Genomic DNA, 22,130 nt, shown 5'->3' with positions numbered 1-22,130 from the left:
ACAGAGACAGAGAGAGAGGTCTTCCACCTGCTGATTTACTCCCCAAATGGCCACAACAACCTGGGCTGGGCCGGGCCAAAGCCAGGAGCTTCCTCCAGGTCTCCCATGTGGGTGCAGGGGCCCAAGCACTTGGGCCATCTTCTACTGCTTTCCCAGGCCAGAGCAGGGAGCTGGATTGGAAATGGAGCAGCCAGGACTCGAACCGGTGCCCATATGGGGTGCCGGCGTCTCAGGCACTGGCTTCACCTGCTATGTCACAGCAGCCCCGCTATTGTTTTTTTTCTGTTTTGTTTTTCCCTCCTTTGCCCCTTTGAAGCGTTTCTGTGAGTGGGGCCTGGGTCTGTGCAGCACAGGGAAAGCAAGGATGGCTCATGCCGGGGTTTTCCGGTGTCGGCTGAGGCTCAGAGAGGAGCAGGACCAGCTCAGTCCCCCGGCCCGGGCACCCACAGCTGGCACCCCGCGCCCTCGCGCCTCTGCCTGTTCACGCCTTCTAGGTCAAAGACATCACTCACCCTCAAGCCTGTGCCACAACACCACGGCGAAGGGGACACGAAGGACCCCAAGGCACGCAGGACTGGCACAGCGTGAGACAGCAGTGGTGGCGTGTGGACAGAACGGCTGCAAACGCGTGCCCGACGGCCCTCGGCAGCCTTGGCACGGCTGAGCGTCCTCTCCTCCCTTTCCCGTTTCACAAATGCCGTTGATTGCAGGAGGTGGAGTTACAAGAAAATTCCTTCTCTCTTACTCTGTGGATTTCCAAGCAGTTCCATTTACAAGAGCTGAAAAGTTCAAGAAAGTCTGTTTTCCGGGTCAGTGGACCCAGCACTTAAAGCGCCTACTGTGTTCTCAAACCAAGAGGCTGCAGAAGACCCTCCCGGGGGTAATGGAGCTGGGGCGGGGTGGGGGGGACTCCATTCACACAAAGCAACTTACAGGCCACGCCCCCTCGAATGTCGCCGCGCTTGGTGAGTGAGCCCGGCGCCATGCCCGCCACGCGGGGCGGTCTCTGATGCCAGCACCCCCGATCCCGCAGCTCTTGGGCCGGGCTCAGAGACGGGTGGCTTCTGTAGACTCCTTTACGTCCCGCACGCGCGTCCCAGGCTGTCACTTGGGAATGCCACGTCGCTCCCGCTCCCCTTCCAAGTGCTCGGAGCCGCGTTGTACTAATAAGTCGTGATTTTGGAGTCTTTAAATGTTAGACTGTATAAAGAAAAGGGCAAGGGAGTGTGTTTAAATACCAATGAATTCCAGCAGCCTGGGCTGCCAGAAGTCTGGTCTCTACATCCGCTTTTCCGCCGCAGCGTTTGCAGCTTGCACAAGGCAGGAGGCGGAAGCCGGGCCCTCCTGTCCTTCCCCTAGAGGCAAGGACCCAGGCTGCAGGGGGGAGGGGGCTGGCAGGAGGAGGGGGAGGGGCACTTGCTGTTCCACGCCCCCCACCGGCCCCTACACCTGCTCCGTCCTAGAGACAGTCCCTTGAAGGACATTAGGAGTTTCTGTAGAGGAAGTTTGAAGGGCAATCAGAGGAGGGGCATGTGAGCAAATGGGCAATTCCATTCTGGGGACAACATGGGAGCGTCACTACAGCCTGAAGCTGCAGCGGTCAGCTGAATGGTGGCCTTGGCCCTGGCCTTGCCTGTTGTCTTTACCTCCCCGGCATCCTCAGGTAGACGCTGTTGCTAAACCCCTTTCTCCTATGAGAAGACTGAGGCCTCGAGAATGCCACTCCCCAGACAAAGCCGTCCCTTCCCTGACAGAAGCCAGCACTTGACCGTGGGTGTCTGCCTCTAGCTTGTGCCATCATCACCAGGCTGGCCGTGCACAGACCAGGCTGTGTGGGCCAACAGGGAGCAGAGGCCAGCTCCTGCCACACAGTCCGGCCACGCACCACCTCTGGCCAAGCGGTCATCTCAGGGCACGAGGCAGTGGACACATCCAGGACATGGTTACCGAGCACCTACCGTGTGCCGGGCCCACTCCAGGTGCTGTGTTGAGGGAGCCTCCGTCCTAGCCGAGAGATCTGTCCTGGAGACAGCCCCTGGCAGCCAGAGGCAGCGCGGCAGGCCGGGCTCGGCAGGCACGCTGCCCGGGCTCGGCAGGCACGGCTGCAGAGGGGAAGCCGCGTTCCTGCAAAGCTGCATGCGACATGCGAGGAGACAGAGCCCTGGGGCAGCCCAGGCCCCGGGAACAAAATCCTGCAGGAGGCAGGAGCGGGACCCCAAGGTGTACCTGGCTTCCTCCCCGCGAGCACAAGGCGTTGCACAGCAAAGGGGACTCTGCAGAGGGGGTGAAGGAGAACACCCTGGAGCCTCTGGTGGGCCTGGTGCCATCACAGGGTAGAAGAGGGTGACAGGTGCCCGCCAAGACAGGCGCTGACCACGGGAGAAGAGGCGGGAGAGACTGACAAGGGAGGTGAATGCCACTCGCTGCTGCTGCTGCTGGCTTTGAATGTGGGGGAAGGAGCCAGCGGTGGGGGAATGCAGGTGACCCGTGAAGCTGGAGCATCCCTCAGCTGAGCGGCGGCCAGGAGGCCGGGACCACGGGCTACACACCCTGCACCCCCGTCGCGAGCGCTCCACATGCTGGTGTGACCCGTCTCGTTCGTCTTGTTCCTTAGCCCATCTGAGACTCGAGAAGGAGTCGTGTGGTCCCACGTGCAGGCCCCCACCCCCCAGCTGAGGCTCCCTCCCCTTCTCCTCATGCCAGTCAGCCTTGGCCATCCCAAGAACATCATGAACTTGCCCAAAGCTGCGCCCGGCCCAAGTGCCCGCGGAGCTGAGGCCTGTGACTGCTCGGCCTACGGGCGCTGTGCCGTGTGACTGGACAAGAACCAGCTGCTCCGGGAGAAACTCATTTCCATCCGATGGGGCCCGCCGCCGCTGTTCTAACTAACTAGACGGATTCAATTAACGGTGCTAAATACAGTGCCTGCTCCGAAATAACTGGAGTTTACTGCTTCCACAAACCTCATTACATTTGATTAAACAAAATACATAGTAATAGACATGAGATGCTGCAAACTTTGGCCATGGCCCATTGGGTAGAGGCTTGCAGCGTTCCGCGGGGAGGGGTGCAGGGTGGGCCTCCTGGTCAGGAGCTCAGCTCTGTCTCCTAACAGCTCCAGGGATCTGAGCCAATGCTTGCTGGCCTCGGTGGAGGACGGGCTACACGGAGGGGAGCTCCTGCTTCCAAGGGTTGTCAGAAGGGAACTCCGTGTGCGTGTGCACGCCGTTACGGAACAGGTGTTTGCCCGAGTGGTTAAGGCGCTGATTAGGATGCCTGCATCCCATAATAGGGTGCCTAGGTTTCATTCCTGGCTCCGCTCCTGAATCCAGCTCCTGCCAATGCACACCCTGGACAGCAGCAGTGACGACTCAAGTGGTTGAGTCCCTGCCACCCACGTGGAAGACCTTGATTTTGATTGAGTTCCTGCCTCCTGGATTTGGCCAGACCCAGCCTTGACAATCGCAGGAATTCAGGGGATGAACCAATGCACGGGAATGTACTAGCATTCGCTCACGCTCTCTCTCTCTTTTGTTTCTCTGCCTCTCTAATAAATAAATAAAATTTTTAAAGATTTATTTTATTTATTTGAAAGACAGAACTACAGAGAGAGAGAGGTCTTCCATCTGATGGTTCACTCCCCAGATGGCCGCAACCGCTGGGGCTGCGCCGATCCGTAGCCAGGAGGCAGGAGCTTCCTCCTGGTCTCCCACGCGGATGCAGGGGCCCAAGCACTTGGGCCATCCTCCACTGCCCTCCCGGGCCACAGCAGAGCTGGATCGAAAGGGGAGCAGCCAGGCCTTGAAAGGGCACCCATATGGGATGCCGGCGCTTCAGGCCAGGACTTTAACCTGCTGTACCACAGCACCAGCCCCAATAAATAATTTTTGAAAACCACACTGTTAGCCGGCACCACGGCTCACTAGGCTAATCCTCCACCTTGAGGTGCCGGCACACTGGGTTCTAGTCCAGGTCGGGGTGCCGGATTCTGTCCTGATTTCTCCTCTTCCAGGCCAGCTCTCTGCTGTGGCCCAGGAGTGCAGTGGAGGATGGCCCAAGTGCTTGGGCCCTGCATCCCATGGGAGACCGGGAGAAGTACCTGGCTCCTGCCATCGGATCAACGCAGTGCACCGGCCGCAGCGCGCCAGCCGCAGCAGCCATTGGAGGGTGAACCAACAGCAAAGGAAGACCTTTCTCTCTGTCTCTCTCTCACTGTCCACTCTGCCTGTCAAAAAAAAAAAAAAAAAGAAAGAAAGAAAGAAAAGAAAAGAAAAAAGAAAAAGAAAACCACACTGTTCACACTGTTATCAGTGATTGTATTCCACTCCCCATACTCCTATACCCCTGTGTTGAAGCCTAACCCCTGTGTGCTTTTGTTTGGAGATGGGATTGACCCAGAAGCAACAAAAGTTAAATGAGGTCAGAAGGGCGGGACCCTGCTCAGGGAGGGTTGCTGTCCCTGTGAGAAAAAGAGGAGACACAGATCAATGCCTCTCCCTGCGCTATTTCTTGCACACACACTGATGAAAGACAAGGGCAAGGCACAGCCAGGAAGCCCCTTGAGCGGGGAAGAGAGGCCTTGCAAAACCCGAATTCAGCAGCACCTTGACGAGGAGAGCAGCTTCCGGACCTGGGAGAAATTAAGCAGCTATTGTGGGGGCCGGCACTGTGGCACAGTGAGTTGAGTCACAGCCTATAACACCAGCATCCCATAGAGCACCGGTTCAAGTCCCAGCTGCTCCACTTCCAATCCTGCTCTCCGCTAATGGCCTGGGAAGGCAGCAGGAGATGGCCCAGGCACTTGGGCCCCTGCACCCATGAGGGAGACCCGGATGGAGTGCCTGGCTCCTGGCTTCAGCCTGGTCCAGTGCAGCCCTGGCCACTCTGGCCATTTGGGGAGTGAACCAGCGGATGGAGGACCTCTCTCTCTCTGTCTCTCCCTTTCTCTCTGTAACTTTGCCTTTCAAATAAACAAATAGATCTTTTAAAAAAAAAGTAGCCGTGTGGCAGTCCCCCAGTTGTGGGGCTCGTCACGGCCCCCTGGACTGACCCATGCCGGTGTCCCCTGCTTGGAGTGGCTCAGGGGCAGGGCTGGAGCGGGATCAGCTGTTCGGCCGTCTTCACGGCCTATCTGGAGCTAGGCTGTGTCTGGATGTGAATTCCAAGAAAGCAAAAGAGCAGAACCCCATCTCCAACAGGAGAAAGACAGCCAATGTGTCTGAAGCTTGAAGCAGGGACCAGGCTGCTCTGGCTCGGGTCTGATTTGACCCACATCAACCCACCAGGTGCAACCTGTCTGTCCCTTCTGCAGCCCAAACCTCTGCTTCTGTCCTGTTCCCTTAGCCACTGCCCGTGTCTGGGCGTCATCCGTGCCCCTGGGCTGCTGCCATCCACCATGGGTTCTTCTCCCTGTGGCTCTGCCAACATTGCCACAGCCCAAGGGGTCTCAGGGCTGCGGAGACCGGAGTCCAGTCTGAGACGCAGGTGTCAGCCGAGGGTGGTCCCCAGGAGTCTGTGGACAGCGAGTTTTCACTGTGAGGCCACTGCTTGGTCTCTGCGTGTCTGGGTCCTCATCTCCTCTTCCTGCTGACCTCCTGTTAACCTCATTCCCATTCCTTCTTCTTCTTTTTTTTTTTTTTTTTTTTTTTTTAATAGGCAAACAGTGAGAGAGACAGAGAGAAAGGTCTTCCTTCCGCTGGTTCACCCTCCAAATGGCTGCTACGGCTGGAGCTATGCCGATCCAAAGGCAGGAGCCAGCTGCTTCTCCTGGTCTCCCATGGGGTGCAGGGCCCAAGCACTTGGGCCATCCTCCACTGCCCTCCCAGGCCACAGCAGAGAGCTGGACTGGAAGAGGAGCAACCGGCGCCCACATGGGATGCCCACGCTGCAGGCGGAGGATTAACCAAGTGAGCCACGGCGCCGGCCCCTTCATTCCTTCTTGAAGATTCCATCTCAGCCACAGTCACAGTCGGAGGCCTTGTGTGTAGGAACTTGGGGGAAGCACAGCTCAGCCCCTCTTATTCAGTCCATTGGAACCCGCTGTGGCACAACAGTCCCATGATGCCTCACTGTCCTGGACCTTCCCCAGCCTGAATGGCTTCTCTGGAGCCCCAGCAACCGCGAGGTCACCCCGTGAAGTCCCCAGCAGGGGCTGGAGCGGAGCGCTGAGCTTTCTCCCTCCTGCTCGGACCTCAGGATGCTTGAGCCTTCGCCGCTGCCCCCCGGGGTGTGCACTAGCGAGGAGCGAGGAGCGGGGGTCCGGACTCTGCTGTGGGGCGCGGGCATCCTAGCCAGCGTCGCGAGCACCAGGCCAAACGCCTGCCCGCCCCGCACTTGTCTGTAGATAAGGCATGCTTCATGCACGCCTAGTCGCCAGTAAGCCTCACTACCAGCACTAATGAGGAGGATCCCGTACAGGCTGGCGGAGGGATGAATGAACGCAGCCATGAATGAATGAATGCGTCCTCTCCTGTGGTGAGGGAGCGTGCACTTCCTGAGGACAGGGGCCGCCTGCATCCACCGCTGTGTCCCCACGCTCTTCGGACCCAGCACAGAGCTGGTCAGAGGTGGATGCCCCTGGGGCTGGACTGGGCTGGGACAGGCGTGAGGCAGGAAAGCGCCCAGCGACGCTCAGGGGAAGCCGGGTGTGTCGCTTCCGCGTCTGATCCGTGTGTGTGGTGGAATCCATTGTAAGTTGGTTCCCATCAGGCCCTTTGCTTAGCTAAGCCCTGAGTTGCCACAACTGTTTAAAAAATGGAACTCGGGGGGCCGGCGCCATGGCGCAGTAGGTGAATCCTCCACCTGCAGTGCCGGCATCCCATATGGCCGCCGGTTCTAGTTCCAGCTGCTCCTCTTCCAGTCCAACTCCCTGCTGTGGCCCGGGAAGGCAGTGGAGGATGGCCCGAGTGCTTGGGCCCCTGCGCCCACATGGGAGACCTGGAAGAAGCTCCTGCTTCCTGGCTTCGGATCCATGCAGCTCCGGCCATTATGGCCATTTGGGGAGTGAACAGACAGACAGAAGACCTTTATCTCTGTCTCTCCCTCTCACTGTCTGTAACTCTACCTCTCAAATAAGTAAATAAAAATCTTTAAAAATAAAAAAATGGAACTCAGGACAAAGGTTGTGGCATAACAGGTAAATGTTGCCTGCAGTGCCAGCATCCCATATGGGGGCCGGTTCAAGTCCTGGCTGCTTCTCTTCCCATCCAGCTCTCTGCTGTGGCCTGGGAAAGCAGTAGAAGATGGCCCAAGTGCTTGGGCCCCTGAACCCATGTGGGGGACCTGGAATAAACTCCTGGCTCCTGGCTCCATCCTGGCTCATTCTTAGTCATTGTGGTCACTTAGGGAGTAAACCAGTGCATGGAAGCCCTCTCTCTCTCTCTCTCTCTCTCTCTCTGTAGCTCTTTCAAATAAAATAAATAAATCTTTAAAAAATAAATTTAAAAACAAAACTCAGGTGGAAACAGCATTGGTTTGGAGCCCAGACAGCTGGGGCCCCACTCCGGGAGCTTTGTTAGCAGCTCTGTAACTCTGAGGAAGATCTGACCCCCTCCCGTTCCCCGTGTGCGGCCTGTGAAGGGGAAAGATGCAAGCGACTGCTCCACACATAGTAGGGGCTTCATGCATGCCAACCCCCCTTTCCCTGCCGTCTCCTCACCCCACCACCCTGCCATGATCAATAGTTTTAGGATTTTTATTTATTTATTGGAAAACAGAGACCGGCTTGGGGACAGGGTGTTGGGACAAACCCGGGCACTTACACAGGGAGACCGGAGACTCCAGGCACCGGGTGTCTGAACCTGGCCGGGGAGGTTCCTGTTTTCTAGACATTCCCCGGGGATTTCAGTGGGTCGCAGAATCCCCAGATGAGACTCTGGCTGTCAAGGACAACTGGCGGTGTGCTTGTGCCTCCTTCACGTCCTGATGAGAACGACCCAGGCTCCCTGCTCAGCAGCGGAACGCAGCACCTGCACACGAGGCGGTGTGGACTGGCAGGAGCAGGCCTGGCGCTGGATCTGACAGCCGTGCTGTGCAGAGAGCTGCTTTCTGCTTTCCAAAACACTCACCGCCACGCTGTACATGGTGAAAACCGGCGGATTCCGACTCGCAGTCCCGGCAGAAGGCTCCGCCCTCGCCGGCTCCATGTGTGCTGGGTGCGGCGAGGTGGGCTTCCGTCAGCAGCACCCGGAATCACTGCAAAGCGAGTCCCCGCCCTCATTTCCACGGGGAGCCGCACCATCATGATTAATGCCCGACGAGGAGAGTTAATTAAAGCTTATTTACTCTGTAAGTACTTTCCGAGTATGTTCCTGCGGTACCCTGAGCATTAACACTGCAAGAGGATTTCACACGTCCTAGGTGAAGACGAGGGCTACAGGTTACAGTAACAACCAACGCACGGCACCACGCACAGCCGGGAACGTCTCCACAATACAGAAGACCTGCAGCGAGCACACCTGGGAGCGATCTGAATCTCAAGTCTACAGCAGTGCTTCGAGGTCTCTCCCTCCCTCCCTCCCTCCCTCCCTCTCTTTCTCTCCCTCCCTCCCTCCCTTCTTCTTCTTCTCTCCCTCCCTCCCTCCCTCTCTCTCTTTCTCTCCCCCCCAAAACTTATATCCTAGACGCAGAATTGCATCCTCTCAGATAAGCGTGCACAATTTTGTGTCATCGGTTTGTATTGCCCAAGCTTTCACCTTCTGCAGCCCGGCCGCAGGCTTCTGACATAATTCACCTTGACACTTGCAACCTCCTTGTGTTCCTGTTCAGGAATCTGCATGCACTCGGCGCTGGCTGAGCCATCCCAAGCCTCAGACTGGAAATCCCACGTTTGCTTGCAGGTGTTGGTCTAGGAGAATGAAGAGCAGATTGTGAAATTAACCTCAGGAAAACACGTCTTAGGTCTTTACCGTTTCCTAACTCATTGCAAGACCAACGGACTCGCTCTAACACCATCCAAATCACCCTTCTTTGTGATCGGACGAAACTCAACTTTGTTGGCACAGTTGCTGTGTACACCCCGACAAACCGTGGATTCATGTTGGAAGGATGCTCTAAGTTCGACTTGGAAACATTCGTGGTTCAATTTCTAAATTTTTCTAGTTAGCCACTAAGGTTGGGAAGCCATAGCCACAGCCGTGGTGAGACGGGGCACAACCATAGGTCAGGAAGCCATAGCCACAGCCGTGGTGAGACGGGGCACAGCCATAGATCAGGAAGCCATAGCCACAGCCGTGGTGAGACGGGGCACAGCCATAGGTCGGGAAGCCATAGCCACAGCCCTGGTGAGACGGGGCACAGCCATAGGTCGGGAAGCCATAGCCACAGCCGTGGTGAGACGGGGCACAGCCATAGGTCGGGAAGCCATAGCCACAGCCGTGGTGAGACGGGGCACAGCCATAGGTCGGGAAGTCATAGCCACAGCCGTGGTGAGATGGGGCACAGCCATAGGTCAGGAAGCCATAGCCACAGCCCTGGTGAGAGGGGGCACAGCCATTGTCTCCAGTCCGTGACCAAGAATGAGCGTCCAGTTCTTCACGCTCTGGGACCGCGTGACTGCCCTGGGGAGCAGCGGGGTTCCTGCCCGTGGGAACGAGGCCGCCTTTGCAGCAGGAGCCCCACGCTGTTTGCAGGGGGCCTCTGCCAGCAGGCCTGGGTGCCGGGGTCTGTGCAGGGCCCAGGGAGCTACAAACAACCTCTCGGCCACACTCACCAACGTAGGACGCCTCTGCTCCCCCCGCGGATCCCGGGAGTCCTCACTCCTGACGAACTCCTTGAATCCGAGGCTCCTTCTCCTGGGTGCCTCTGACAAACGCTGGCAGCGTGTCGCTTTTCCAGATGAATAGGGCGCCGTGTCGCGATGACATCTGTGCAGCGCCCCGTTCTCTTCACAGGACAGGTTCAAAATCCTCTGCTTCCTCACATTGCAAATATATACATTTTTACTGACTCGCCCGATTTCAAATTGAGACATAGTGAACGTTATTCATATTTTATGCGGTGCTATTTAAATTCACAAGACTCAAAATTGGCGTAGATGGCTTGAGTTGAGTCCTCTCCCTCCCGCCGCAGGATCCTGCATGGCACCAAAGCCGGGGACCTCCTGCCACAACCGCCGCCTCCTTAGGAGTAACCAGAGACCGTCGCGTGCGCTCAGCAACCCACGCCAGGGGCGGGCCACCACTTGGGACATCTGAGTTCTGGCTCCACCTGGCGTTCCAGCCTCCTGGTAACGCACACACTCGGAGGCCGCAGGTGACAGATGGCGCAAGTGCTGCGGTCCCGGCCACTGTCTGGATTGAGTTCTGGTCTCCTGGCTTTGGCCTGGCCCAGCCGAGGCTGTGCAGGCATTTGGGGAGTGAACCAGCAGGCCTCTCTCTCTCTCTCTCTCTCTTCTTCCAAATAGAATAAAACTTAAAAAAAATAAGTAACCCATGGCCATATCTGAGACACTTCTCTGCACGAGAAGTAAAATCCGGAAATGTTTCGATTGTCAACACAGGGGCTCAAAGAGGCGCCCAGGGACACGGTCAGCTGTCACTGTTCAGTCGTGGGTGCCCCCAGCAGAGCGCTGTCCACAGGTACCTACGACTCTTAGCTTTCAATGCTAAATAGTAGTTTGAAAAAATTGAATTGACTTGATTCCGTTTTTAATTCGTGAAAAATACACCATTCTTCACTCTAAATCAGCTAATATTCCAAATACGGAGCGTTGCCATTCTCTCTCATTGTGATGATGAAAGTGTATTTTATAACAAGGCGCTCTATTGCTTCCACCATTCATCCTACATGTGTACATAAATGTTAAATGAGTTGGAGAGACATTAAAGCCAATTTTAATGCTTTTAAAACCAAAGGTGACATCAATTTAGGTAGGCTTTCTAATAAATTCTGTTTTTTTTTTCACTTGAGGAAAAATACGTAATTGCTAAGTTTATGTAATTTAACAAGGTATTTTTAGCCTCAGAATAATAAATCCCTCTTAAATTGATGGTCTTTGTACTTATTACAAAGAGTTAATAATATAAGGCAAGGGAGATGTAAGTGCAGTTATTAAATACTTTATTGATAAGTTGAGACCAAGAGTGATACCAACAGAGAAACCGTGAGGAGGAGAGTGGTGATGAAGTTAAAAATATAAACAAATACATAATGCCACTTCGCAGGATTAAGTGCACTGTCGAAAAGAAAAATTTAAGGAAATAATTTAAATAAATGGCATAATAAGATCCTTTTAAGAGACAGCTGTTCGGATCCACATTTAGATTCATGTTCTTTTATCCATTCTATGAATAACAACCAGCTTTTGTTATTTCCTTACATGAAACCATTTTTACAATAAATTCCGCATGGTATAAATCACTCCGAATGTGCAGACCCCTAATTCGCGCGGTTTTATTGCCACTAAGAAAATCATCCTTCTTGCTCTTGCTGCGTCTCTGTCTTCCTCTCCCAGGGCACCTGGCGATCACTGGGGTCTGGAGAGCTAAAATGTCGTATGGTGGTGGTGGTTGTTTTAATTTCATGATTTAGAATCAACTTTTTCAAGTTGAAATTTTTTAAGAGAAATGTTTTAAGAGAAATATTTTAAGAGAAATGTTTTAAGAGAAATGTAACATGATAAATTTTTCTCAAAAAGCCTGTAACAAGTAAGCTAATCGACATGTCAACATCTGTATAGTCCATAGGCCTATTTATATAAAATTTATGAAGGTTTGGCCAGCGCTGCGGCTCAATAAGCTAATCCTGCAGCGCCGGCACACCGGGTTCTAGTCCCGGTCGGGGTGCCGGATTCTGTCCCAGTTGCCCCTCTTCCAGTCCAGCTCTCTGCTGTGGCCTGGGAATGCAGTGAAGGATGGCCCAAGTGCTTGGGCTCTGCACCTGCATGGGAGACCAGGAGAAGCATCTGGCTCCTGGCTTCGGATCAGCGCGGTATGCTGGCCACAGCGGCCTGTTGTGGGGTGAACCAACGGAAAAAGAAAACCTTTCTCTCTGTCTCTCTCACTGTCCATTCTGCCTGTCAAAAATTAAAAAAAAAAATTTATGAAGGTTTAAAGGACTTTCATTTTGCACAGAGCAATTTTGCAGGCCGTTAGTCCATAACACAAACTAGTTTCTTTGGCAGAGGTAAAGAAGGGAGAAAAAGTGGTGCCCAGCCACGTGTTGAGATTTCCCGAGAGTGGTTCCGACAACCGTCCCTCGGGCTGTTTACACCCCAGCATCTCTCACACACTCCAGAACACGTCCCTGCAATGCAAGCACCGCTCATCACACTATTCCACACCACGCTAGAACGCGGATGCTCTATTATGCACGTTGTAAACATGTCCAGAGAATGACACACAAACACAGCCAAACCCATGCCGTCCGTCAAACCAAGGACACGAAGTCCGTATTGTTATTAGTATGTCGGCACCGGGAAGGCGTAGGTTGTGACTGCACAGTAGAAATACTGTGCCTCACTCAAAGGCGGCGTAGCCAGTCCACCAGCAAAATTCAGACCTGCTTACTAGCAAATCTTAGAGGAGTAATGTATGTGTTTAAGGGTTGAGGATGGTGATGGAGTTAAAAAAATCCAACTGTCCTAGTTTGCCCAGGACCCACACTTGGGAAATTCAGTACAAAAATCTGGGAAGTTCCCAACCAATCTGGGATAAATTAGAAGAAGTTGGGAGTTTAACTGGGACAAGAGTCACAAAGAAAATGGACTGGGAGGCCAGCGCCGCGGCTCACTAGGCTAATCCTCCGCCTGCGGCACCGGCACCCCAGGCTCTAGTCCTGGTCAGGGCGCCAGATTCTGTCCCAGTTGTCCCTCTTCCAGGCCAGCTCTCTTCCAGGCCTGGGAGTGCAGTGGAGAATGGCCCAAGTCCTTGGGCCCTGCACCCGCATGGGAGACCAGGAGAAGCACCTGGCTCCTGGCTTCGGATCAGCACAGTGCGCCGGCCGAAGCACGCCTGCCACGGCGGCCATTGGAGGGTGAACCAAGGGCAAAAAGGAAGACCTTTCTTTCTGTCTCTCTCTTTCACTGTCCACTTTGCCTGTCAAAAAAAAAAATAAAGAAAGAAAAGAAAAGAAAGAAAGAAAGAAAAATAAAAAAAATAAGGAACTGGAGGAGAAAAAAAGAGAACGTCCGCCTTGAAGCGGCTGGCAGAGCGGCTGCAGGACCCAGAATGGGGCACACTCTCCTGATGGCAGCGGGCAGTCACTGGCCGGGCGTGGTGGAAGAGAGGGCGCGTTGACGTAACTGCGTAGAGCGAAGAGTGTAGAGCATACAGCTGGGCGGGCCTCCCTGAGGGCTTCGGGGTGACCAGGTCTGATGGTTGGAGCGGTGAGATGTGCGCGTCCAGGTTCCTGGTTTCTAGACAGGGCTACTGGCCTGCCCTTGATTGGTGGGGGGCACCAGGTTCATTGGGGAATTTTTCTGATGGCCAGGTGGGCTTGAGTCAGTCTGGGGGTTACCTGTAGGAAGTCCTTTCTGCCCTGGAACCTGGAATTCTCCAAAAGAAATGCTTTGCGACCCCACCAACCACCACAGTGTCATCGGCCCATGGGTGTGGGATGAAGGTCCGCAGAGGGCCAGCTGACCCACGCCCTCAATCAGGAGTCCGTTTTACCATGGGGCCCAATGGTATCCACCAGGCACCTCCAAAGCGTGGCTCGCCGTGCTGGCTTTGGCAGCACGTGGACTAAATCTGGAACAGCACAAAGCCCAGCTCCCTGTTAACTCGGGTGAGCAGTGACGTCAGCTCCACGGGTTCCCTTTTCTGTGAGCTGGGCCGACACGGAATAGACACACAACCCGATATTCCAGTTCTCGAGGCAGACCCAGGGGAACTGGGAGCCTGGGGTAGGTATGCCCGCGTCCCTGGCAGCGTTAGCTACAGCAGCCGGCAGATGCGGCCATCAACAGATGACGAAATGTGCTCTGTGGTACAACGGAATATGACTCAGCTTGAAAACGCAGGGAATTCTGACCCAGGCAACAGCATGGACGGAGCTGGGACGCGACATCCCAGGGGGACGCAGGACGGGCGTCGTGTGGATCTGCTTATAGGAAGGAATCATCCGGAACAGAGAAATTCACAGAGACAGAGGCCCCAAGGTTGGGAGTGGGGTGGGGGTGGGGGCGTTATGGCTCAGTGAGACACCAGGAGGGGATTTCTCTGTGGAGGCACCAGTGAGGATTGCACACACGGGAGCGTGTTCAGTGACACTGAACTGTGCGCTGAACAAGGGCCACGGGTCCAGCGTGGCAGCGCGGTGAGGGCAGCCACCACTTGCTGTGCCGGCTTCCCACATCGGAGAGCTGGTCTGAGTCCCGGCTGCTCCACGTCCCATCCAGCTTCCTGCCAATGTGCTGGGAAGGCAGCAGACCATAGCCCAAGTACTTGCACACTCTCCCCACAACACCCCTGTGGGAGCCCAGGCTGGAGTTCCTAGCTCCCGGCTTTGGCCTGGCGCAGTCTTGACTGCTGCAGCCATTTGGAGAGTCAACCAGCGGAAGGAAGATCTCTCTCTCTCTCTCTCTCTCTCTCTCTCTCTCTGCCTGCCTCTTCCGCTCTTTCTGTGACTCTGAGTTTCAAATAAATCTTTAATTAAAAAAAAAATGGGAGGCCAGCACCGTGGCTCACTAGGCTAATCCTCTACCTAGCGGTGCCGGCACACCAGGTTCTAGTCCCGGTCGGGGCGCTGGATTCTGTCCCGGTTGCCCCTCTTCCAGGCCAGCTCTCTGCTGTGGCCAAGGAGTGCAGTGGAGGATGGCCCAAGTGCTTGGGCCCTGCATCCCATGGGAGACCAGGAGAAGTACCTGGCTCCTGCCTTCGGATCAGCGCGGTGCACCTGCCGCAGCGCACTGGCCTCAGCGGCCATTGGAGGGTGAACCAACGGCAAAAGGAAGACCTTTCTCTCTTGTCTCTCTCTCTCACTGTCCACTCTGCCTGTCAAAAAAAAAAAAAAAAAAAAAAAAGAAAAGAAAAGAAATCAGAAAAAGAAAGAAGAAAAACCAGGACCGTCAAGGATGAAACAGCACAATTCACGTTAAAAAGAGTGGCCGCGAGCAGACGGCTCCGCGTGGTCATCCTGCAGTGTCCCAGTCCTCGTGGCACGGAAACGGGGCCACAGCCCAACACGGGTGCAGATCTGAGCCGGCAGCTTCCAGCTCCTTCTGGTCCACAGGGCCTGTGTCTCAGTCAGGGCAGGGAGCTGTGTTTCCTGCAGGGGAGAGGAAGCTTCTGACAAAGGCACAGAGGAGCTTACTTTCTGCCCCCACCATGAGCTTGCAGACGCCCCGCCTCTGAAAGAAACTGAATTGAAAATGCAATTATTGTGCAGTAATTAATGCTGTCCAAAGGAGCCCCTTTCAGAACCGGCTTTCCTTACAGACACTTTACTGAGCCCGGTGGGTTTTTTTTTTTTTTTTTTTGGTGATAGTTGTTTTGTTTTGGATTTTTTTTTCATTTTTCAATAAACTTTTTTTTAATCATCACATTGGCGGATTGAAAAAAAAAAAACTCTGATTCGATACATTTGGGCTCCTTCCAAAAGCTGTCGCAGTGTTCGGAGTTGCAGCTTTCCACCAGAGGGGGGGAAAGGTCTTGTTTCTGCAAACCCAGTGTGTGTGTGTGTTGCCACGCGCGTGCGGCCAGCTCACACAGAGCTGCCTCCAGCCAGCCAACCCGAGACAATGGGAGCAACATTAGATACCGGCCTTGCCCTCCTGCCAAAGTGGACGGGGTCTGGCCTTGCACTTGCCAGAGCGGCCCAGCCAGCCCAGGAAGGGAACCCTGCAGAAAGGGACACAGGCGGGGGAAATGCAATTAAAGGGCCGCCTGCCTTTTCATCCCCTGCCGGATGTCAGCGGAGATTTCTTACTCTCCCCCAAGTACGGCCACCAGAGAGGCAGCAGGGCATCCGGGAGGGGTGAGGGGCCACCGTCTCCAGAGCACAGGGCGCGACTGGACACACGGAGCTGCACGAAAGAAAGTGGAACCCAGACGGCTCAGCGATGTCCCTCCATGCCCGCTGCTGCTCTCTGGGCAATACAGGAAGATGTGTCTGAACAGGGAAACGTCTCGTAACCGACAGGAGGTTGGGAAGTGAGGGCTGGGCTGGGCGTAGGCAGACGCCCTGCATGGCTTTGAACCCCGGGCTCAACTGCCTGTCCCTGCAGGCTTGGTCCCTCCTCAGCCAAGAACCTCCACTCCCGCCAAGCCAAGGTGCCCCCTGAGGCCACAGGACCCCCCAGCCACATTTTTTTTTTGGCCAAGAAAAGGAAAGAAGAGTAAGAAAGGGAAGAAGAGGGAGCTTGTGAGAACCCCGGCAAATCTACGTTGGCCCTGCCAATGACTCTCTGTTTAACTTGTAATCAAAACAACTCAAGCCCAGTTACTGTTTGCATATCTGCCAAGTGCCTCAATTTCAGCAGTCGGCAGCAGGCCCTGGCTATGACAGGTTGTCTTTCAGATTCCAGCAGAATCTGCCAGGGCCCAGCACAGAGGCAACTGGTAAATTAAATGCCAGCAAGCAAGGACATCCCTGCACCTCTCCCGGCTGCTGCGCGCAGAGCGACTTCGTGGAAGTACGCCTGAGCCGCATCCTGAGCCCCTCACCCCGGCAGGACCTGTGACCACCGCAGCACGGGGTGGCCTGAGCCCCCAAGCCTAACCCAACCCGGTGCCTACGGAGCATGAGCCAGTGCACGGAGGGAAATAAACCACCAGGTTTTGTTATTAGCAGGAAACGGGCGCATTAGAAGAGGGAGAGGGGCACCATTCTGCCCACAGATGAAAAGAATCCTCTCCAATCAAATAGGCTCAGAAAAACTCACTTTCAAGTGTCCCACGATATCATGCAATCTATAGATAACGTTAGGTATTCAGATTCGCAGCCAAGTGTAATTGAAAATAAAATAGACATTAAATGCATACAGCCGCATCTTCAAATCTTGCATCCTAAAAGCTTCTTGGGAAACTACAGATAAGGCTTCTCTTTTCCTAGGGAAGTGTAAGCTTTTAAAATCCAGTCGATCCCCGGGGGGGAGGGGATTGGGCCGGGAAGGCTTAGCTATCTCCTTATTGGTGCTGATTAGCATAGCAGATATTAAGGAATAAGCATTGTTGTGACTGCAACTTTGACTATAACCCGCTGATTCAATGACTCCCACGAAATTTCAGGAGTGCGGCTGCAGTGTTAATTAACGTGAGTGGCCCTGCTCACATTAGCAATCGCGAGCATAAATATGGAGACTAAGAAACCGTGATGCAGGCGCACGAGAGGCTCCACTGGTGGGGCCCTCGGCTGCCAACGCAGGGAGCGCGACCTCCTGATTCCACCACTTTCCTAAAAGCTGCTTCTGCAGGAGAGAATGGGTGTCTTTGAGAATGCGCTCCAGGCGGGGCTGGGATGACAAGGTCTCAAAACTGGTGTTTTCCGTGTGCCCGCCTGGGCTGCGTGCGGCTGCGTGGTCCCCTGGCGTGTCCAGTGTCCCTGTCTGCCAGTGCCTGCCGCGAGCGAGGCCGTGCAGCCCAGACCCAGAGCGGGATCAGGCCTAGGGTGTCCGGCACCCCTTCTGTTTGGGGGAGAAGGGGCTTTGCTGCTGCCTCTGGGTGTCAGGGCCCCTGCCCCCCCCCCCAAAGCCCAGGAGGCTTTTCCTTTGCAGGCTCTGGGACGTCCTTAGAGAGGAAAGAAAACCTGTTTTTAACGCAACTCGCCAATTTGCAGGTTTTTCCTTCCCTAACCTAGCAACATTTCCAAAAGAAAACAGAATTCTAAATGACTCCAAGGTTTAACAGCGAGGCCAATTACCTGGTGGACGTTCTTGGAGGCAGGGCCGCTGTGGGAAAGCGGCTGAGAAACCCCAGTCGCCAAATCTTAATCAGCCAGCGGGCAAATTCCCCCACCAAGTTTCTGGATTTCAAGCAAGGAGGCTACGGATGGTTCAGATCTCTTTCTAGAGAGATTGCGATGTCGGGTGTGATTGTGAGAGTGCACGGGTGGGCGTGGACGCACACCTGTGCGTCTGCAGACTGCAGGCCTTGGGGTCCAGAACCCGGGAGGGCCAGGCCTGGTGTCGGGCAGAAGAGACCCAGGGCCACATAGCCGGCCCACAGCACCGCCCACAAGCCCAGGCTGCAGCCAGCCTGTTATCAGTGTGCTGTGCTCAGAGCGGCCTCAATTTGCAATTCTTCCCTGGAGACCTCACTCACTCGGATTTTTGCATCCCGCATCCAGAGGAAGAGGATGCTGGGAGGTTTTTTTTCCCCCTTCTTCAGGTCAGCTGGGTAAAATAAACTTCAGTCTGGTGACGGGAGCTGCAAGTCCCCTCCCTTAGGCCTTCCTTGGTCTGAACCGAAAAGCAAACTCACTCACGGCCAAGTTCAAACGCTGACGCTGCCGCTTGCAGGAAAATCAGGAACAGAGATGAGGACAGCAAGTTCCACTCACAAACGTCGTTGTCCTCCGTGATGGATTTCCAGTCCTTTGTGCAAACTCCAGGCGACACGGCCCCCACGGCACCCGGGGGGGGGGGGGCTCCCCTTTGCTTAAGTTCCCACCCCCCACCACTCCACCCCCTTCTTTGCATTTGAAAATAAACTGTAAAGTTTACCTTGGGAACAAATGATTAATGAAGTGTTTTCCATGTACCCCAGCTGTTCGCCACAACAGAAGAATAATTTGATGTTTGGGGTCCCGAAGTCATTTGATTTTTTTTTTTTTTTGGAAGCGGGTTGGGGTAGAGCGATTAAAGGGTTAATATTCAAATCATAAATTTGCAAGGCCTGCATAATGGGAGCGCCACCCTCCTAACAATGGGAATTTTTAACAATATCCAGCCTTGTTAGCAAGAGAGTTACATGCATTGAGGGCAATCAGTGTGTCTTGTCAGTTTCTTTTTATCTACCATCTCCAACCGCCGAGGAGCCGAAATGAAGCACTTTGGAATTATCAATTTCAGCCACATTTGCATAACAAAGCCCCCGAGGAAGAGGCATGATAAATGTGAAGGACCCCTCTTGGAAAAGGAACTGTCAAGCGCGCCCCGAAAGATTCTTCGACCGAGCGCATTCTCCCGGACTGCAGTCAGCGAAAATGAAATGAAAGCATTAAAGAAAGTCATTCTCTCCGAGAGAAAAATCTCCCCCTTTGCACGGAGAGGCCTGGATGAAATGACATTATGCATATGAAAATGTCCAGAAAGATGTTTGATTTATGTATGCATTAGATGCAAATTCCATTACCGTGCGCGCGCTGTTGTGTGATTTGGCGCTGAACACATCAGCGCCCTGATCAGATCTGATCTCATTAATTCCGACAAGGAGAGAGAGAGGGAATTGAGAAGAATTTATGGCCTGGACACTTGAAAGAAGTAAATTGTAATTCTGTTTAAAGCTGTAGCGAACCTTTTAAACACCTTTTATTATGGGGAAGGAACACTGACTTTTTGAACACTGTAAGGACTTACTTAATCTTGTACTGGGGACTTCTGGTCTTCATTTCAGGGCAAAAAAAAAAAAATCTATGACCTTGTTTAGGGAAAAGAGAAGGCAGAGGAAAATGTCTGTCTTGGACCAAAATTCAGAAAAAAAAATCACAATCAGAGGATCAAAGGAACCATGCGTCTGTGAATAATGGGATAAACGTTTGGGTTTAAGGATCCTGTGTTTTGTTTGTTTTGGTGGCTTAACATTTTCAAATAAAATGCCAAAGAGCCAATGAATATCTTTATGGGACTGAGTAGCAGATTTACATTTGAAAATGTCTTTAATTGCACAGCAGATTTAAAAAGTAGGGCTGCAAACGTGTGCCGGCAGGTGCAATGGGAAAAGTTGTCTCTGGAAACCTGGACTTCCTGGAACTGTGTTGGAAGCACGGTCAATTTCAGACCCAAATTAATAATCATCATCTTAAAAACCCAACTGCCAAAACGGTGCACGGAGGACATACATTTTATAGGCAGAAGCCCAGATTGTTCCTCTCTATCAGTAATGATTCTGATCTCTCTCGTGCTCCTCCGAACGAGACCTTAATAAGTCGCTTCCTCCTTTCAGGAGTGATAATCACCCTTCATGGGTGAGATGTCCTATATTTACTCCACAGCGAGTGTGAAGCCGAAAGTGTCTCAATATGTTACTGCGCCGAGGGATCATGGTTCCTCCCCCAGCGTTCATGACCCCCTGGGGTGCAGCCTTGCCTGCTGGAGCTGCCTTCCGCTGTGTGTCTTTCATCTTCCCGAGCCGTGATTAACTGTCTTCCCGGGGCCGGAGGTGGGGGCAGAGGCTGGATTCGGAAAACCTTAGTTACCGATCATGTTTGATTTTAGATGGAAATGAAGATATCGAGGCGGCATTCTCCCCTAAGAGCCGCCTACAGCGTCCTCGGGTAATCCACTCCAATAGAAGTCATTGTTGGCTTTAGCAAAAATGTTTATCCAAATGGCTGCAGCAAACTTAACGCGGGAACGCAGATACACAGCGACTCGGAGGGCACGGGGTTTCAGAACCAGGTGAACCCGTTTAAATGTCACATTTTGTCAAAGGCTGATCATCCCCGTGTGGCTCCTCCTTTCCGCCCAGACCGTCAAAGGATCTGGGGTGCGCGGCAGATGTAATTATAGATGGAACGCACACCTTATTTACATTGTGTTCCCGGGCGGCCAGTTGCTTAGGACGCGGGGAGCGCCTCGTGGCTGCTGGTGTGCCCACATTCCGACGTGGAACGCCGGCAAATCAGGAAAATAATTGGGTCTTCCTTCGAGAAGAGAGAGGGGGAAAAAAATTCAGCTTCCCGCGATGCTTTAAAAATTCAGAATTTCTTCATTTATCTGCACGCTGGCTCTAACCACACGGCCGAAAGGTGTACGTGGAACGCAGCGGCTGTGTTTCAGAAGGTGGGGCTTCAAGTCCTCTCACTGGGCGGACTGGAAAGAACCGGGCACGTTTTGGAATTGGATGGTCTGCAACCCAGGGGAGGGAGCTGACCTTGGCATTAGGTCTGGGTCTCCGTGAAGGCAGGCATGGAAATACACATGCCGTTTGTGCCCCTCCAATTAAACCACTCCTCAGATACACACGGAAGGAAACCAGCGTATTCTATTTCACAACTAGTAAGGGGTGGGGGGCGGCTTTCTCCTGTCTTCTTGCTGTCGGCCACAGGCACACACACGCATGCACACACAGGCACACACAGGCACGCACGCAAAACGGGCAAGGCTTGGTGATTAAGGTCACGCCGTTTGTTCCTCCCTGCCCTGGCTAATGTGATTGAGTGGGAACAATACCTTTGAACTCCTGGGTTCTGATCTGCATACTAATTGATCCCGAGTCCTTGACAATGACCTCAGCAGCCATCCACCCATTCCCTGCAAAGACAGCTGGGCCCTACTCAGAAGTTGCTATCAAAATCCAGCAACAACAACAAAGTCCCTTTATGAAGCGCGGCTTTGAGTGGCGTTTTACTCCCTAGCTCCCCCTGCGAGACGCTGTCAGAAATAAGAAGTGTTTGTCCAGGACTGGAAAACGGTTTTAGCCAGGAGCGCTGGCGCTTTTGATCCGGGGGCCTGGGGAGCCAGGAGGAGGGAACCAGGATTTCAGAATTTACCCCGTGCTTGGAACGTGTCATCCTCCACTGGAAACCTGATCGCGTCCCTGCAAGGTGCTTCCCCGGCCTGGATCTGAGACCCCAGACTCCTGCAAGCACATTTCATGCTTTCAAAACCAGTGCACAGGGTCACCGCCCGTCTTTCTTTGAAATGTAATTATTTTGCTCATTGTGGATGTGTGTGCACTAATTTTGATTAAAAAAATTGCAAGAAGTCGTGATTTCCTTTTTTTTTTATTTGACAGGCAGAGTTAGACAGTGAGAGAGAGACAGAGAGAAAGGTCTTCCTTCTGTTGGTTTACTCCCCAAATGGCCGCTACGGCCAGCACTGCGCCGATCTGAAGCCAGGAGCCAGGTGCTTCCTCCTGGTCTCCCATGGGGTGCAGGGCCCAAGCACTTGGGCCATCCTCCACTGCACTCCCGGGCCACAGCAGAGAGCTGGCCTGGAAGGGGGCAACTGGGACAGAATCCGGCGCCCCGACCCGGACGAGAACATGGGGTGTCAGCGCCGCAGGCTGGGGATTAACCAAGTGAGCTGC

The 22,130-nt window shown here is 53.8% G+C and overlaps 1 protein-coding gene across 1 annotated transcript; it reads right to left on the bottom strand.

Annotated features, from left to right (window-relative positions):
* Window positions 1–9,095: 9,095 nt before the first annotated feature.
* LOC138847231 (keratin-associated protein 6-3-like) lies at window positions 9,096–9,970 on the bottom strand. Its single transcript, XM_070065350.1, has 2 exons — window positions 9,947–9,970; window positions 9,096–9,470 (listed from the first exon to the last, which is right to left on the bottom strand). The coding sequence occupies exons 1-2, from the start codon at window positions 9,968–9,970 to the stop codon at window positions 9,096–9,098; spliced, it is 399 nt and encodes a 132-aa protein (XP_069921451.1).
* Window positions 9,971–22,130: the final 12,160 nt, after the last annotated feature.

This window comes from Oryctolagus cuniculus, chromosome 20 (assembly GCF_964237555.1).
Source record: "Oryctolagus cuniculus chromosome 20, mOryCun1.1, whole genome shotgun sequence".
NCBI classification, from domain to species: domain Eukaryota; kingdom Metazoa; phylum Chordata; class Mammalia; order Lagomorpha; family Leporidae; genus Oryctolagus; species Oryctolagus cuniculus.
This window is presented reverse-complemented; position numbering and strand designations above follow the sequence as displayed.